This window comes from Strigops habroptila, chromosome 1, assembly GCF_004027225.2.
Source record: "Strigops habroptila isolate Jane chromosome 1, bStrHab1.2.pri, whole genome shotgun sequence".
NCBI classification, from domain to species: Eukaryota; Metazoa; Chordata; class Aves; order Psittaciformes; family Psittacidae; genus Strigops; species Strigops habroptila.
This window is the reverse complement of record NC_044277.2, coordinates 18,813,041-18,829,546: the sequence shown is the minus strand read 5'-3', so window position 1 is coordinate 18,829,546 and position 16,506 is coordinate 18,813,041. Positions and strand designations below refer to the sequence as shown.

At 41.0% G+C, this 16,506-nt stretch overlaps 1 protein-coding gene across 8 annotated transcripts in view; it reads left to right on the top strand.

Annotated features, from left to right (window-relative positions):
- Positions 1 to 16,506, top strand: part of OXR1 (oxidation resistance 1) — a 261,974-nt gene that overhangs the window by 190,894 nt on the left and 54,574 nt on the right. For 6 of the 8 annotated variants that reach the window (XM_030481344.1, XM_030481352.1, XM_032919856.1 and 3 more), the window contains one exon: positions 12,465 to 12,547. In XM_030481344.1, coding sequence (XP_030337204.1) covers positions 12,465 to 12,547 — 83 coding nt within the window. Of the gene's footprint in view, positions 1 to 1,241; positions 1,455 to 12,464; positions 12,548 to 16,506 lie in introns of those variants that run through there. The other 2 variants (XM_030481367.1, XM_030481406.1) reach the window with 2 other exon arrangements.

Sequence of the window (16,506 nt, the reverse complement as noted above, 5' to 3'; positions counted from 1 at the left end):
ATAAGCACATTATAGTTCTGGTTTTAAGGTCTATGGCACAGGTATTAAATATAACGATATGGCTGTTCTTCCAGCGTCAATACCTGCAGAACGCACATTGTAAAGCAGATCTTAATAACAGTTTCAATGCCTTAGGTATTTCTTTCTCTGTTAAAATGTTGGATCATGCTCTAACTGGTTTTATTTCTTTAAATCTTGGAAGTCCCAAGAATTGCAAGGACAAAAAAATGCTAGGGCACAAACACCACAAACAAAACATCTTTTTCAAAAAGAAACAAACTTGTGTATCTAGTAAGTTCTGCGGGAAGACTGAACTGACGCAGCCAGTTCAAAGGTTGAGTCAGGTATCAACAAGGGCAAATACTCGAAGGAGGGCAGGAGGACACGGGCTGGCCTAGCACAGCGAGGACAGTGTCATATGAGATGACAGGAAACTGAGAGCGCGAGGGATGAAAAACAGAACAGCAAAACCAGACAGTGTCACTCTCAGCTGCTCTGGTTTTACAGTTACAGTGGTAAAACATCTTAATATCCAAGACTGTGAGAAGACTTAAAAGATGCCTTGACTCTTGATTTCCTTGCTTCTTAGTAAAGGAAAGCTGGGACATAAAAGTTAGAAAGCTTTGCAGCACATGGTTGTAAGCAGTGAGTTTTCACAAAACCTAACTAAAACCCCAAACTGGAGGTAAGTTCATGAAGGTGTACAGGTGGCCGTGAGCCTGCCCGAGACTGAAAGGAAGCGATGTCCCAAGTGGTCACATAGGCGGTGAGGAGACCCCGGTGCCCACCCGTCCTGCTCATGGCTGCCATGAGGCCGCCCTCGGGCTTCAACCCCTAACAGCCTTGCCCACGACGGGCCATCTACTTGCAGCAGAGCAGGTCGGGAAGCCGCCTCCCCGCTCTGCCGTCCTATGTGAAAAACAATGAGCCGCTGCGGGAGGCGCCTCCGCCTGAGGAGCCGCTGCCCCTCCGCCGGAGGGCGGCCGCGCCCGCACAGCCCCGCGCCGCGACACCCGGCCCCGCGCGGCGGCCTTGGGTCTGCTGCGGCCCCGGCCCCTGCCACGGCCCGGCGAGGGGACGAACGGCGGCCCCAGGCCCCCGCGGCCTGGGCGGTCGGGGCCCGCTCCCCACGCGCCTCCCAGGTCGCAACCGTCCGCGCCCAGCGCCGGCGGCGGCGCCGCGGCCCCTTTAAATGGAGGCGGGGCCGAGCTCCAAAGTTTGCCCAAGTTGTGGAGCGGGGCTGGCGGAGCTGCGTGTCCGGCCCGGCTATGGGGCCCCCCGGCCGTTAGGAGCCCCTGCCATGGACTACCTCACCACCTTCACCGGCAAGGGCGGCCGCCTCCTACGCGGCACTGCCAGCCGCCTCTGGGGCGTTGTGCCCGGCGGCTTCCGCCAGGTTCGCTTCCAGGACGGCCGGAGCCGAGGGGCACAGGGCCCCGCTGAGCCGGCGCCAGGTACCGGCGGGGAAGGGGCTGGGGGGCAGCGGGGTCCACGGCCGGTCAGGAGCCTCCCCGGTAGTGGGTTCGGCTTCTCATGCCCTTCGAGCCTTCCTGAAGAGGAGCGAGCTCTGGGGAAAGCGAGAATGGGAGCAGGAAGGGGAGAGGAGGGGGTCCCTTCCCTAGCGGGGGGCGGCCCGCGTGGCCGGCAGACCTGCAGCGGGCTCTGGGCGTCCCTCTGGTGCCGGGGCTGCGGCGGGGCGGCTGTGAGCGGTGGCCGAGGGAAGAGGCGGCGGTGGAAGGCGGGGAGGGGGTGGGGGGGCGGCACATGGGCCACGGCCTGTCCCGCCGCGGGGCCGGGGCTCCTGCCTGTGCCCGGCGTCTGCCTGAGTGGAGGCTGCGCCCGGAAGGGATGGCGGCACAGGACGGGTGGAATACGAAAAGCAGCCTTGCTCTTGCTGCACGTCTTCCTGATTTCATGGCAGTGCTGTTACACTTACTTTCATGACCCGCCCCCTTCCCACGCACACTTTCTCCTGGTTCAGTCGCTGAGCCGGGTGCGGGAACGTGACTGGAGCACAAGCTCCTTGGATTGAGAACTCTGTTGTGTCCGAGGTGGTGTCTGCCTCTCCTGTGCTACTGAAGAGCAGGCAGTAGTACTTTAGAAGTAGGTTTGGTGATGGTAAGGGCAGAAGTAGTACCTCTGCCTGCCTTTCAGTGGTCCAGCAGGACAGTCGGGAGAGTCTGTCCTGTGCCTGGGAGCAAGAGGCCTTTGGACTCTAAGTGTGCATATTGTAGTGTACTCCTCTGAAGTGAGTACTCAAGTTAGCAAGCAATACCATGAGAACTGGAGGGGTGGACAGCAAATGTACGCAGACTGTGTATGCAGAAGAGGACTGGGCTATAAGAACTCTAGGGAGGTAGTGCTACTGATTGGAAATTAAAAACAAACTATGACACAACTAGTAAAAGTAGCATGGTCTATGGACTGTTTGGAAAGAATATAAAGTTAAATTTGTGAAAGCACTTAATAAAAATATCAAGAACAGTATCCAAGGAATAGTAAATCTTGCCCTCTTCTTCCTCTTTCAAGAAGCTCTGTGCTGAGTGGTTGATTGCATCTTTGTCACAGTCTGTAGGTAAGGTTGAAGTCAGGTCTCTACTGAAAGGTATTATTAAAGACAATTAAATTTCTTCATTCCTTCAACGTGGAAGAGTAAAATAGTTGTTTTTCCTCAAGAGAAACAAGATCTGTTACTTTAGTAGGCAAGGCAGTAGGAGTGCTCATGCAGCCTGTCAGATGTAGATGATGTCTCCTTGTGTGCCTTACATCACACTTCTTGCACAAAAGGATAATAGGTAACCACCTAAGAGGCACGTATATTTACAGTGCCTCTTTCTTTCTTTATTCTATGTCCCTCTTCCCCAGGACATACAGGGAGAGAAAGAGACAGTAACTTGGTTTTCGGCAGTGAAATGAAGTACTTTAAATAAGCCTGTACAAACTGTTGAAGGCTTGTTGGCAAAGATTGTTTATGTTCTTTTGCAGAAGTGAAATGTCAGTAAAACTCTTCAGCATCTGCTGGCCTTTGAATCGTTACAAGGCCATGTGTTCAGCTGTTGGTCTACAGCGTCTGCTGTGATAAGTGTGACTTCTTGAAGCAAAAAGATCTCTGACGTTTCTTCTCCTCTTGCCCTGGGACAAAGGATTAACTTGGACTGTGTTACAATCTTTTGTTTTTTCCCTAGCTTTGAGCAGGAAGAGTATTTCCTCAGATACTTTCATAATGTAATTAAGATTTGTGTTAATGAAATCTGGCGGCAGTTCTGGAAAGCAGTGTAGGTTTCTGTGTACATATAATTTGATGTGTGTTTTTGACAGAACCATACTGAGGGGTTTTCCTCACCTAGGCAAAGCACACTGTGCCAGGCAATTAGATCTTGACTGCCTTGTGCTGTCTTCTCCTTCACAGGGTCAGTTACGGGCAGAAAAAGTACTTGTGACTATAGAATTCTTTTTTTGGCAAGTGTTTTGCTGGCTTCTACAAACTGCTTGTGGTGATGGTAATGAGTGCTGTGGAAGTTGTAATAATGATTACAATACTTCAGTTGAAATCCAAACTCTGATTTAATTAGAGATGAGTCCCCTGACATTAACTTAAACCTTAATGGCAAATCCCAACTACTCCAAATGTTCCATCTCTGTATGTGGTGTTCAGGATCCAGGCCTAATTTTTACTTTAGTTGTTTTTCCCACTTAAGACTTTCAGAAAGATTTTGCCAGTGTTCATCTTTGTTGCATGGTTCAGTTTTGACTGTGCATTACTTCTTGAAAGAACAGTTTTTCACAAATACTTTAAAGCCCCATTTCCACGTTTCTGAAACAAAATAACCTTTTTTATTTTTACTCTATTGTAGAAGTGAAATTAATTATCTCAGGTTTATTTAATATTTGTAGATATAAGTTTTACTGTTTTCTTGCTGTCTTTCTAAACAGTCGAACAGCTCTGCAAGGTTTCCAAGTCCAGCAGGCAAGTTTGTTCAAATGCTGCACCTTAAATCGCTCTTCTGAGCCTGTGTGCTACTTTGGGTATGCGCAGAACAGTTAAAAGTATTTCTTAGTAGGGAGAAAGGAGACGCTGAGAGGCTGAGTAGTGCCACAGGAGGCTGTAAACCTGTTTAACCAGTTTACATTGTTAGTGTCAGCAGCCAAGTCAGTGAAATAACTTTAGGAAGGTGTTTTATGTATTAATGATGATGCTGGAGGATAAAAATGCAAGGAGAAGCGGGGGGGGGGGGGGGGGGGGGGGGCGCGAAGGGAAAAGAAAAAACCAAACAAAAAACTACCAACCCAAAAAAACAAAACAGCCTTGTGGACTTTGAAATACTTCTAAAGATAGTCTCTTGGTAATTTCTAGAAAGACCTAGTATGTATGTATGCCTGGATTTACCTGGAATGGAATGTAGCTTTCTTGTTTATTGATAGTATTGTAGATGTTAGCACATCAAAGTGGCATGCATTTTTATTTGCTTGAAGATGCAAGTCAAGGCTTTAGAGAATGTGTGATTAAGGATTATCTTTGCTGCAGAATTAACTTGAATGTTCAGTTTAATTTGAGTCTCATGTATATAAACCTCAAATGAGCCAGCAGCATGTCTCAATTTCGTGTGCTGTTTGTGTTGTCTGCTATGAAAGAGGGACTGTGGCCAGCAATGAGGGACATGTGTTTTCTTCTTTTTAGCGACATTGCTGGGGCCATATTATGAATATGCTCTTTAGTTTGGTGTACCATTGTTAAAGAAGGCTGCCGAGAAACTGTAGAGGGTCCAGCCAGTATGTTTAGGGGTGTATGACCTGTGAGGAGGGATTGAGGGAGCTGGGTTTTAACCTTGCAGAGGTGGGTTAAAGGCAATCTAATTGTGACCTACTCTCATCTCAGTAGTAACAGATGACAAAAGAAGGGGCAGCAGCCACAAGTGTTGGCTTGGGAGGTCTTTGACAACAGAGTAAACTTCACAAGGATAGTGGTTCATCCCTGGGACAGCTTACAGTTTTAAGCTGACCTGATTTGATGTTGACAGTATTGCTTCTTCAGACTGGAGGCTGGAGTAGTAGATGTACTCAAGAGGTTTCTCTAGATAACACTTTGATTCTGTGGGGATATGCTTCCATGCGTGGAGTCTCATCCTTCTTCCCTCCTAAGCATTTTCACTTCACTTCTGTCTGCAGTCACTTCATAAAGGGAGAAAATACACTGCACAGCCAATATTGACTTCCTGCAGTATGTCTCTCAAGCAGTACAGAAGTTAAAGAAGTGAAACCCAGTCATTCAGAACTCCTCATTCAGAGAATCCTCTTAACCAGTCTGTTAGGGAAATTGTTCTAGCTGCCTTTTAATAAAGATTTGTTGGTTTTCTCTTTCAGATTGTTCAGTTCTGAACTGCGTGGCCTGTGGGTTTACTTACTACTTCTTAGCAGTTTTCAAGTCTTGATCAGTAAGATAACCATACACAGTATATCTGGTAAGCCACGTGGCTTGTCAATCCTCTGTACTACGATGAAGGTAGAAGCAGTTCATGTGCAGGGCCAAGTTATGGTACATTTGTCAAGTCCTGCTGTAAAAGTTAGTATCTTCTAAAAGTCTCTCAGAATGAAGCAGACATAAGAATAAGGTAGGTTATTTCTTCACTTCATCCTTTCTCAGTACTTCATTTTCAAGAAATGAACAGGTGTATAATAAAGTATGAGAGAGACTTCAAACTGGAGAGACAAAATTCTGCAAGCTTTCTTGTACATACTGTTCCGGATGAAGCACATGTGAAATGTACCAGCACCCTTTACAAAGACGCTAATGCTTCACTTTCATGTCTGAAAATACTTCAGTTGGTACAGGCATAAGAAGCAAATGTAGTGTTGGAATGTATCGGGCTGGTGACTCAGTCATCTTGTGATATGTTAATGTATGCACAATCTCTTCCGACTTGTGCGCTACTAGTATATAGAAGTGCTTGACTATTCCGTTGGTGCATGTGATGCTAAATGATATTTTACTTCATGTTACGGTTTGTACTGCTACACCTTGCCCTATTGGTTTGTTTTATTTTTTTGGTTTTTAGTTTTCTGTTGTGGGGTTTGTGGTGGTTTTTTTTTTTTGTTCCTCCAGGCTTTGAGGCTTTTTGCCCAGCCTTTGCTGTTGATTGTGCTTCTGAGTTTGTTTGCTGATGTACAATTGAACTGGTTTCAAAACTAGTCCATTGGGAACTCATTAATAGACTCCTCCATTCTGCTAGTTTCTATTTCACTCTCCCCTTTACTGATTTTTTAACATAGTTTACAATTCTTAGTCTGCTTTTTACTGTTCAGTAGGATTCTGGTGTATCAGATGTTTTACTGAAGTTCAGTTTATAGGAGCTCCAATTATCTGCCAGGTTAGTTTATAATCTAAGTATGTTTTATTCTAGTAATCTAGTGTTCTTTGACTGTATTGCATTTTTGTTTTCATGCATCATACTTCCTTCTTTTTTCTGGTTAATTCCCATTTCTAACATTAAAACAGTTTAGAAGCTGATGTTTTATGAGAACCTGCATGCTTGTGGCTGCTTTTCGACTTACTGCATGTATGAGTGATAAATTTCTGTCGGTCAGTTAGCAGTACACCTCATTGTGTTACATGTGTGGATCTCCCTCGGGCTTGATTTGGTAGTGGCTTTATGCAACTGCATTGCCTGCCAGAAAAATGTGGGAGGAATCATAGTTATTGATAACTAAAATTGCAAGCAAGACTGTTTAGTCATGTGTAAAACAGGGAAGGCAATGTCCTCAGGTTAGGTTCTCAATGCTTGATCCAGCTGGGCCTTGAAAATATCCAAGGGTGGAAACTGCACAACTGCTCTGGGCAATTAGATTTTTACCTTTTATCCAGTCAGAAGCTCTCCTGTTGGTCCATTATGTCTGTTGTCTTTTGTTCTTCCATGGTACATCGCTGAAGAGCCTGGCTATGTTGTCTTGATATCTGTGTGGAAGTTAGCTAGAAGGTACGGGAGGGCTTTTTCAGCAGAGCTGCTCCCTCCCAGGCAGTAGCAGCCTGTACAGCACAAGGGCTCTTCCTTCCCTTGCGGAGGACTGTTGTTCTGCTGAATTTCATAAGGTTCCTGTCAGCTTGATCCTTCGTCCTCCCCAGGCACGGCAGTCCTGCCCTCAAGTATATTGACTGGGCCTCCCAGTTTGATGTCATCTACAAACCTAATGCAATAAACTTGTAAAATGATTAAGCTGCATACATACATATTTCAGATGGAACAGGGAGGTAGGGAGATCACAAAATGAACTTGAATCAGTGCTGAATCTGTTGCAGGAAAACTATTTTGATGTGTTGAGGTGCTGACACAGTATTAATGAGGTCTTGGATGCATTTAGTTTGGGGTTTTGGTTGAGAAAAATGTGAACAAAAGCATCATGTGGAGAGCAGTGATAAGGATCCAGAGTGTTGAGAGCATGACTTTGACAGAAAGACTGAATCACAAATAAGTAGCAGTTGCTTAGCAAGAGGACATTAAGGAGGGCATTGTTTATGACACTGCCTTGGTCCGAATACCTACGATTTTGGCTAGAAAACTGCAGGCTGTGAGCATCTTGTAGGCTACTATTAGGGCCTCTTTATTTCTGGTTCTTAAGACGCTGGAAGATAACAGAATATTTCAGTAATTAGCATAAGCATATCTATCTGCAGGAGAGGGAGGAGGATCAATGAGACAGTCCCTCTACTGAGGGACAGCTCCTGCTGTTAAGAAACCCAAGTCACCAGGCCTTATGGAATATGAAGATTTCCTACTTTAATCTTTTTTTGTTTATATATGAATAGATTTTGAAGATCTAATGGCTATTAAGCAAAACTAATCTAGTAAAGATGTAGTATCTATGCCTCCTCTGTTTTATCAATTAGAAAGTTGTTCCATGTGCTGCTAAATAACAGTGTATTTGCAAATATTCAAAAGAGAGACTACTTTTCTTTCCTTGCTTGTTCGTTAATCAGTTTTTAAAAATCTTTACGTCCTATGTGCTGCATGGAGGTTTTTTTAAGATCCTGTGGAAAACTGTATCCTAGACAAGCATTTAACAAGGTTGCTGCCTCTGCCTTTTTCTTAAACACATGTAAATCTAATGCATAACTTGCAGTTCTTGTTGGGGGATGAGAGAGGGAATAAGTCATCTTTTTCTCATCTAGATCATAATAAGCTCAGTTATTACTTACAAGCAATTGGCATTGTGTTGACTTTTCCGGCTTACTTGCTTTATCTCGGAGGATACCTGTTCGATTTATCAATTTATTCATCTGGAAAAAGTGATCTTTCTAATTGCTGTTAACATAGAAATGAATAGAAAATCAACAGCTGAGAAGCATTGCAGGGTATTTTGAGTTTTAAGTTTATCATGCAGAAAAATGGTAGGGTAAAGGAAAATTTAATAAATTCTGCTCTATGCAGAGCTTGAAGATACTCCTAAGCAGTTCTTAGCATGTATTATTGCATTGTTACTCACAGTACAAATCTTGAGTTCTCTTTACCAGCTCTTATTGCCAGAAAGATGTGCTAGAAGCACCAGCAAACAGAAAATTTAAGGTCTACCATTCACCTCAGATAACATGCTAAGAGATGAGAAATGTCACTCTCGTCATGTCAGTTTGAACTAGCAGTGCCACAGGAATGTTTCCAGCCAACCAAAATTCAGTGGCACAAGACCATAGAGAGGCTGTTAGTTGATACCCCACCACAAATGTTGGAATTTAACTTCAGTTGTCCTCAAATTGCAGTTGAATAATGCCAGTGGCTGTTACGTATTCTAAGGTCCAAGCTGCCTTATTTAAAAACTGTTACGTTCCTAAAACCACTTTTCTTATCTTGTATAAATATGTTGAAACAGTTCATCCTTCTCTCTGGTTATGTTGATTATATGTAGCCGTTCTTACACTACAGTCATTTAATGTTAAATTTCTGCATGCAATCATTCCGACTAAATATTGGCCCAGTGCCATTTTGAACACTTCCTTCTGTGTATTTCTAGTTATAGTTTTTTAAATGCTAGACAGTAGAAATATTGTCATTTGTGGACCTGATATGTACTTTTTCACTTCAGCTTTCACTTCAGCTTTTCACGTTGTTGTGTGCCCAAACCAGCAAAATGCTAGTTCAGAATTAAAGCATCCACCCTGATGTTAAGATCTTGTTTCTCTCTGAAACAGCACAGCTGGACAGCTGATAACCTAGCACCACAGATCCCATCTCCAACAAGTTACTGCTTTCTCTTGAGATTGTATGCAGCTTGTTCAGTGGTGTCAGGTTTTTCTTATACCTGTGGTCTGAGTACATCAGCCTTTGGTAGTCTCTGCTGGCGGATGAGATAATGACTGTGTGTAACCTAAAAAGATGAGCTTATGTGCAACAGTTGCCATTAGGAAAATGAGTAGAATGAAAGGATGAGAAAGGTGTTGAGGTCTTTTCAGACCACTGCTTCCTGTGCTGTATCCACTTCCACATGCTTTCTAGAATATTAGGAGCACAAGGATGGCTGAAAGATGTGTTTACTTCTCTCTCAAAAATAAATAGCTGGCTCATTCAGTGAGAAGTAGTTGGAGGCTTTGCAGTACACCATTAAGGAGGTTGAATTCATGTCTCTGCTACTGTGACCTGTTGTCACGATTGAAACAAAATCAAAGATGTTAGGTGAAGTGGATGTGTTGTGTATGAACTGGCAGCTCAAGCACTTGGGCTGTGGGCAGAGGTGTGGGTTTTGACAGCTGTGCCCAGTACTGTCAAAGCCCTGGTATGTAATTGTTTGTATGAAAGCCCTAGTTTTTGCTTCAGCCCTGCCTGCCCTCAGCTCTTCTTGACTTGTTTGGGGGGCTTAGCTTACAGTAGGTTATGAAACACTTGAATCCATATCCAAACAGTGAAAGCGAAGTAAAGCTGTCACAGAGGGAGGGAATGAAAGTGGGCACTCATGGGAAGGGTAGGAATTACTCTTAGGTCGGGGAGGGAATAACATTAAATAAAAATAAAAATACCAACCTATAATAAACTGCAGCTAATAAGCTCCTGGGGAATTTGTGGTAGGAGTTCCTCTGGCATCTGCCTTCCTCCAAGGTGCCGCCAACGGGGACCTTCCTTCCCCACCCCTTCTCCCTGGTTGTTCTTACTTTCCTGAAGTTACTAGAGTGCCCTGAAGTCTAAAGCAGCAGGCCCTCCTGCCCTGAGGAACAAATAGCTTTCCTTTCTTTCTTTATTTCTGGCATAAGAAACAGTAGTGGTTATTTGTGCAAGACTTTATTCTACTACTCAGTTACTGGAGAAGATGACTTATCTTGACCTCTTGAGTGACACCTGTCTGCAGACTTTTTAGATACTTATATATGAACTAACAAGAGAAAAAAGGAAGCTTAAATTTCAGTTAGGAAAGGAAGGAAACAGACACAAACAACATTGGGCTGTATAGGGATGAAGTGTGTATATACATTTGTAGTATAGGGCTTCTCTATTTCTGTCTAAGGGGGAGTGGGCCAGCAGCAGGGGAAGAAGATGCTTGTTCTACAGTAGGGATGCTCCATATATAATTAAGGCATATATAATGAATGGATGAGATCAGTCTTTCTTCAGCTACATTGTTTGACTTCTGCTTAGGAATATGTGAACCAGACTGCTGTTGCAAGTAAATGATTAGGCTACTAGCAAAGCTTTGATATGGGCTGAAAAATTTGGAAAAGCTACAGTCAAACAGTTGTTTCCAGTTTTTCAGTTGCTTCCTGGAAAGGCATCTGTTGTTGTAAGGTAGGTACAGACTTTCGTAGCTAAATACTTGGCCTGGAAGAGGAGAATGTTGGCTACTATTAAGTCTACACACAAACTTAGAGTGATTTCATTCCTTACTGAGTTGGCTTAATTTCCTCTAGAGATGTTACTTGTGCCTTTAAAAACTGCTAATATAAACAGAAATAAAGGTTTCTTTTATGTAACTTTTAAAAAGCTTTAAGTAGTAAATAAGGGAAGAAATAGCTTTTAATGTTTTGAATGAAGATAGGAGGCAGAGTTACAGTGCCTAGGTTTTCAGAATTTCTAGAATTTTTTAAAAGTAGGTTTAGAATCTTGACTGTTATTCGTAGCTATATTACCATAAGTAATAGAATCTATAGATGAATTTTTATCTTGTAGGTATGGGAACATTCTCCATCTTCGAGATATAAAAAAAGGTAGAATTAGTCTAATATTTATTCTCTTATATAAAAAAATACCCTAAGACAGTACTTATGTTGAGTCTGCTAGAAATCACTTTTATTGTTGTCCTCTGCAGCCTGCCCTGTGTAGCAAATGTAAGATGTTTCTTTCTCTCTCTTTTGGCACTGCAGAACTTCCTATGTAATTTGTTTGGGGTTTTTTGTTGGGTTTTGGTTTGGTCTGTCACCCACCCCACCCCATATCTTCATAGTTTCAACTATCCATGAAGAAGTTTGGGAGCAGGTATATGAAATTCATGCAAGTATTTGTCAGTCCTGTAAGGTTTGCTTCTTCTGTTAATTTGCCTTGAAATATTTGTCTAAATATATTCAGTTATGGTAACAGAAATTTGAATGTATCAGAATGGGAGTATAACTAATCCCATTGTGGCATGAAAATTTAACATATCTCATGTAAATATTTTGGGCTCCTTAATAGCAGGTATTTAACTCTTAAAGGTGTAGGCCTTGTGACAGAGACCTAACTTCTTAAGAGATTAATTTCAAAAGTTCATGTGTGTATATAAATGGATATGTTAAAATCCCTACTTTTTTCTAGAGATGTAAAATTAAAGGCTTTATGTTGAATCATGTAAGTACACTGTTGCATTATGTTTATCATAAATATCAAGCCAATTAGTATAAAAAGGTATAGTTCAGGCCTGTGATATGGAAGTCATCAAAATACAATGCTCCAATAAAAAAAACAGTTCTGAACTTGTGATGTTTATTTATTTAGAATCTTTATTGGATATGTACAGGCTGTATGTATTTGCTATAGACAGGATAACTCTGAAGTTAAACACTAGTGTTGTTTTATACAAAAGCTTTAAATACTCTGTACTTACCAAACAGTGACAAAAAATCTGCACTGATTAGCTCAAACATACAGGTACTCTAGATCACCTCCCTTCTAGACGAAAGCAGGATGGGTGTGATACAGAATCTGTTAAACCCAGTAGTTCCAGAAACGCTGCTTACCTGATGGGGTCAATCTCCTATTTAGTCTTCCTTCATCAGTAGCTTCCTGGATAGCAGTTAGTTGATTCCTAGTTATCAGTGGTTTGTATTGGTCAAATTCTTAAAGCATTGCAGAGGAATGAATTTCCTATTCTAGCAGCCGGTTGTCTGTTAGACAGTCACCGGGAGCAGGCTGTTTAACTGGTGAATTAGATGTCTGCCCACGGGGCTGTAGTCAGCAGCCTGTGACAGTACTGAGAGAGGAAAATGAATTTAACACGCACGTTGCCTCAATTTTTTTCAGACACTGGCCAGAAGAAGACCCCAGACAAGAAAGATGGGCGGCGAATGTCTTTTCAAAAGCCTAGAGGGACTATTGAATATTCTGTAAGTTACTGCTTTATTGTTAGTATGTCATTGCATAGCAAGTGCAGACTTAGTTTAATTACAAAATAAAAGCAACACAATAATTTGCATTACCTTTTAAGCTTAGAATTGTGTGTATCTAATAGCTTATTCTGACAGGTATTAAATTGGGAATTAGCTAATAGTAGCTAAGTAATGTTTGGTTGGGTTTTTTGTTGTGTTTTTTTTTTTTTCCTTCAAGAATCAATCTGAGCATTCACTTTTAGGTAACTAGTTCCAAACAGTAAATAACATTAATTATAAAATCATGTGCAAGTTCTCTGCTTTCAGTGTTATTAATAAACTGTTGATATCAGGAGAAATAATGAAGTTGGGGGGGAGCTATATTTTGATACTGGCCTTCTGGCGTTCTAATGATTTTCATAGATCTATACTTTTTACTGCACAGATCTGTTTCTGCAGCAGTATCTGAAAATGGAGCCTTTCTCTGCCTGTTCTGTTCTTGAAATGACCCTCAAACTATGCTGCAGTCAGCTTTTCACATTTGTGGTTACTAAGGGAAACTGAAGTGAGAAGTATCTGTCGTGTTATATACTGGAAATATAATTAAGTCTATAAATAACATTTATAGGGTTGACATGAAAATAGGTAAGTCTGTCACAGTTAGCTTTGAGTGCTTTTGAAGCTGGACATGATAAAATAAAAATGAGAACTTCTTTATAAAAGGTCTTTATTTGACCTCTTGATGTTCTCTTATTCCAAGAGTAAGATATGGGAGAGACTTAACTCTTAATGTTACGTTAAGCTAAGCTGTGATACGGCTTAACTGTGGTGTGAGAATGGTGTCGTAATCATTTAGAGGGAGGCGGAGTATGTGTGTATTGGATCAAGAAGCACGTAGTGTGGCTTTTATTAGGAATTTTGATATAATGCTAACCTGTACTGAAGACTTCCTTGAAGTTGAAATTCAAAAAAGAAATTTCTGCTGCTCAGGTTCTAGGAGCTGAAGAATGGTAAAGTAAATGTGACTGTTGTTTCTATTACATTAACCCCATTTTGTCTGAAATTATTGGAAAAAATGCTCAGGTGTAACTCTGTAAAATTAGGGTTCCTATTCAGGCAGTAAATCCCTCAAGTTTTCTTTTGCCACCATGCACATGCATTTACCTTGGTATGTAACATTGCAGACAAAGGTAAGGCACCAAGGTTTCCTTTTTAAAATCAGTATATTTGTGTCAAGTTGCCATGTACTTCTGCAGATTTTTGTGTTCCAGTAGGTGGGGTTTTGATTGCAAAAATAACTCTTAGTACATACTGAAGTATGCAGCACTTCCTGGTGAGACAAAAAGGCAATTCAAAAGAATTGAAGACTTTTTGTCATTAAACTTAGTCCAGTTCTCAAGGAGCCTGTTGCAAGTATGGAACATGTTGCATTTCAACTACACAAATCCTCTATTTTGTCTGGTCTTGGTCGTTTCACTCATAAAGTACTTAAGTAACATCAGATTTTCAAAGCTTCAGTTACATGTAATGCACGTATGTTTTCATGAAATACACAGATCTAACCTTTAGAAACTGAAATTATGTTCACTATATCTATGAGAGGTCTGGTAACTATTGTGATAATTTGCTATTGTTATTATTTATGACTTTAATCCATGTAGAGAGATAAACTTATGTCCAATTTCTGCCTTAGTCCTACTACCTCTCAAAGCAACAGCACGTACACATTTATATGTCTGCATGTGTTGCTGCTTTGAGAAGCAGAAGAATGAAGGCAGAAATCAGACACACACACAAACACCAGTAGTCTTGAAAAGGTAGTGAGTTTTTTCTTTGTTTTGTGGGTTTTGTTTTTGTGTTTGGGGGGGGGATGTGCTTTTTAATGCTTTTAATGTTTTCAGTTTTTCCAGTGGCTGCATGGTTTTAAGAGGGAAGGGTTTATTTGTATTCCTGAAGTTTGGAGCAAGATGGAATCTCACTGATGCAGGCTATGGGTTTTTAAGGTGAAATAGACTTCCCACCAGAATTTTTAAAAAAATAATATCATTACATTGGTGATAAACAATAAAATGAATTTCATCTGTAGCTGCGTTTTGGCTTTAGCTTTAATGTTAAAGGTTTTATTCCTAAAGCATAAAAACCTTGAACTACTGTTCTGTATGTAGCGCCAGCAAGAAGATGTCAACAGATGTGATACTAAGTGAAGGAAGCGAGTCCTAAGCTGCCTCTAAAGGATACAGAAAACTGGTTTATTTTCACTGTTACTGCTTAGACTGTGAATAGATATTTTTTTAAGTTAATACAGTTTCTCCTTTTCTGAACATCAGTCAACAGATTAGATGCAAATTGGTATTGTCTGTTATTTCAGAATTCACAGTTGGTTCTCCAGGCGATTTGTTATCCCCTTTTTCCTCACCTCTCCTTCTAGTCTTCCCATGTCTTCAATTTTGTTAGCTCCTTTTAATGCTCTTAAAATATTGTTTTGTTATTTTCTGGTTCTTGGACAGCTAGCCTTGAAATTCTTTTAAAAAAACCTATTTGTGTGCTCTGATTCATGTGTATTCAATGTCTAACTTTTTATGGAAGAATGAATGAACTCCAGTTATTGAGATGCAATGACAGTAAAGTTCATTAAAATGTCAATAGAGGATTTGGTTTTAAATAAGGTTTTTAAATAACTGCCAGTTGCTAATCTGACAGTTTGAACCATGGTCAGTGATGACTCTGAAGCTGTTTCTCTGCTGGTGCACACAAGCACACCTGGCAAATATGGGTATAAAAGTAGTGCTCTGTAAAAGGAAAAGGGATAATGGGATGTACCCCTGCTCAAATAGGGACACAGTGATCTGAAGAGAGTGTTTAATTTGAGATTTTATTGGAAAAGAAAGGTGGAAGCTATGGATCTTCAGTAGCTCTTTCTGTATCTAGTCACATCTATAAAAAATTATTTTAGTTAACTTAGAGCTTTAGACTTATTTGTATACGTATCTAAGTGACTATATACGGTAGGAGTAACTAGGTAGTAAGGTCTTGAGTGTCTTATCTCTACATAAGAGTTGATGACTAGAAGCTCTTGCTACTGAGTATAGGCAACTACTTAATATTCTAAGAAGCTCTTACTCAATAAAAGTTACTGTACAAAGCAGTTTGTGTGTGTTAACACAATCCAGAATAAGTGATTCTTGTTTTCGTTTTACATTTTCATTAATCATTATCTTTCAATCTTTATATTCGAGTCAGTATCCTGAAGGAAGCAAAGCAAATGCATGATGCATACTGAACCACTTCAAGATACCAGCTGGCCAGCTCAAGTCTATTTTGAATTGTGTCAGGGAATAAAATAGTGTTTTCACATGTCTGGTGGTTGTTTTCTAGAGGTTTACTTGTATTGGAACAAATCTTGCCATTCTCTTAAAACCATGAAACAGTGCACTCACTGTTCATCATTCATGACTCCCCTCTCGTCTCAGAAGGGGAAATAATCCCATGAAGATTCAGCATAGTGCTTTAACATTTGAATATTAACAAAATTTATTTAGTATGACTTTTTGCCCTCTCTTCCAGTATTGAATAGATGAGGAAAAAATGATTGGAAAAGCTGGGGGGTGGCTGTGGTGTGTGGTGGCATGTTTTTAATTTGATAATCCTTAAGCTATGCTTTTCTATGAGGTTACTTTTTCAGCTTTTGGCTGTTCAGTTTTTTTTTTTTTTTTTTAATTTATTTTTTTTCTAATGGCAGAAAACCTGAGAATTGGAAAATAGATCTTGGATTTGGAAAATAAGGAGATACTTCAGGAAATCTTTATTACATGAACAGTTTCTTTGTTTTAAGAAGGTATCAGTGCTGGCCTCTGAAAATCCCATGTAGTGCAGAGATTTGCCTGTGCAAATTTTACAGCCAAATAAGAAAAGGAAGCTTATATTTGCCATTCTTGTGCTCCTGATTGTGAGATAAAACCTTTAGCTGCCAAGAGATC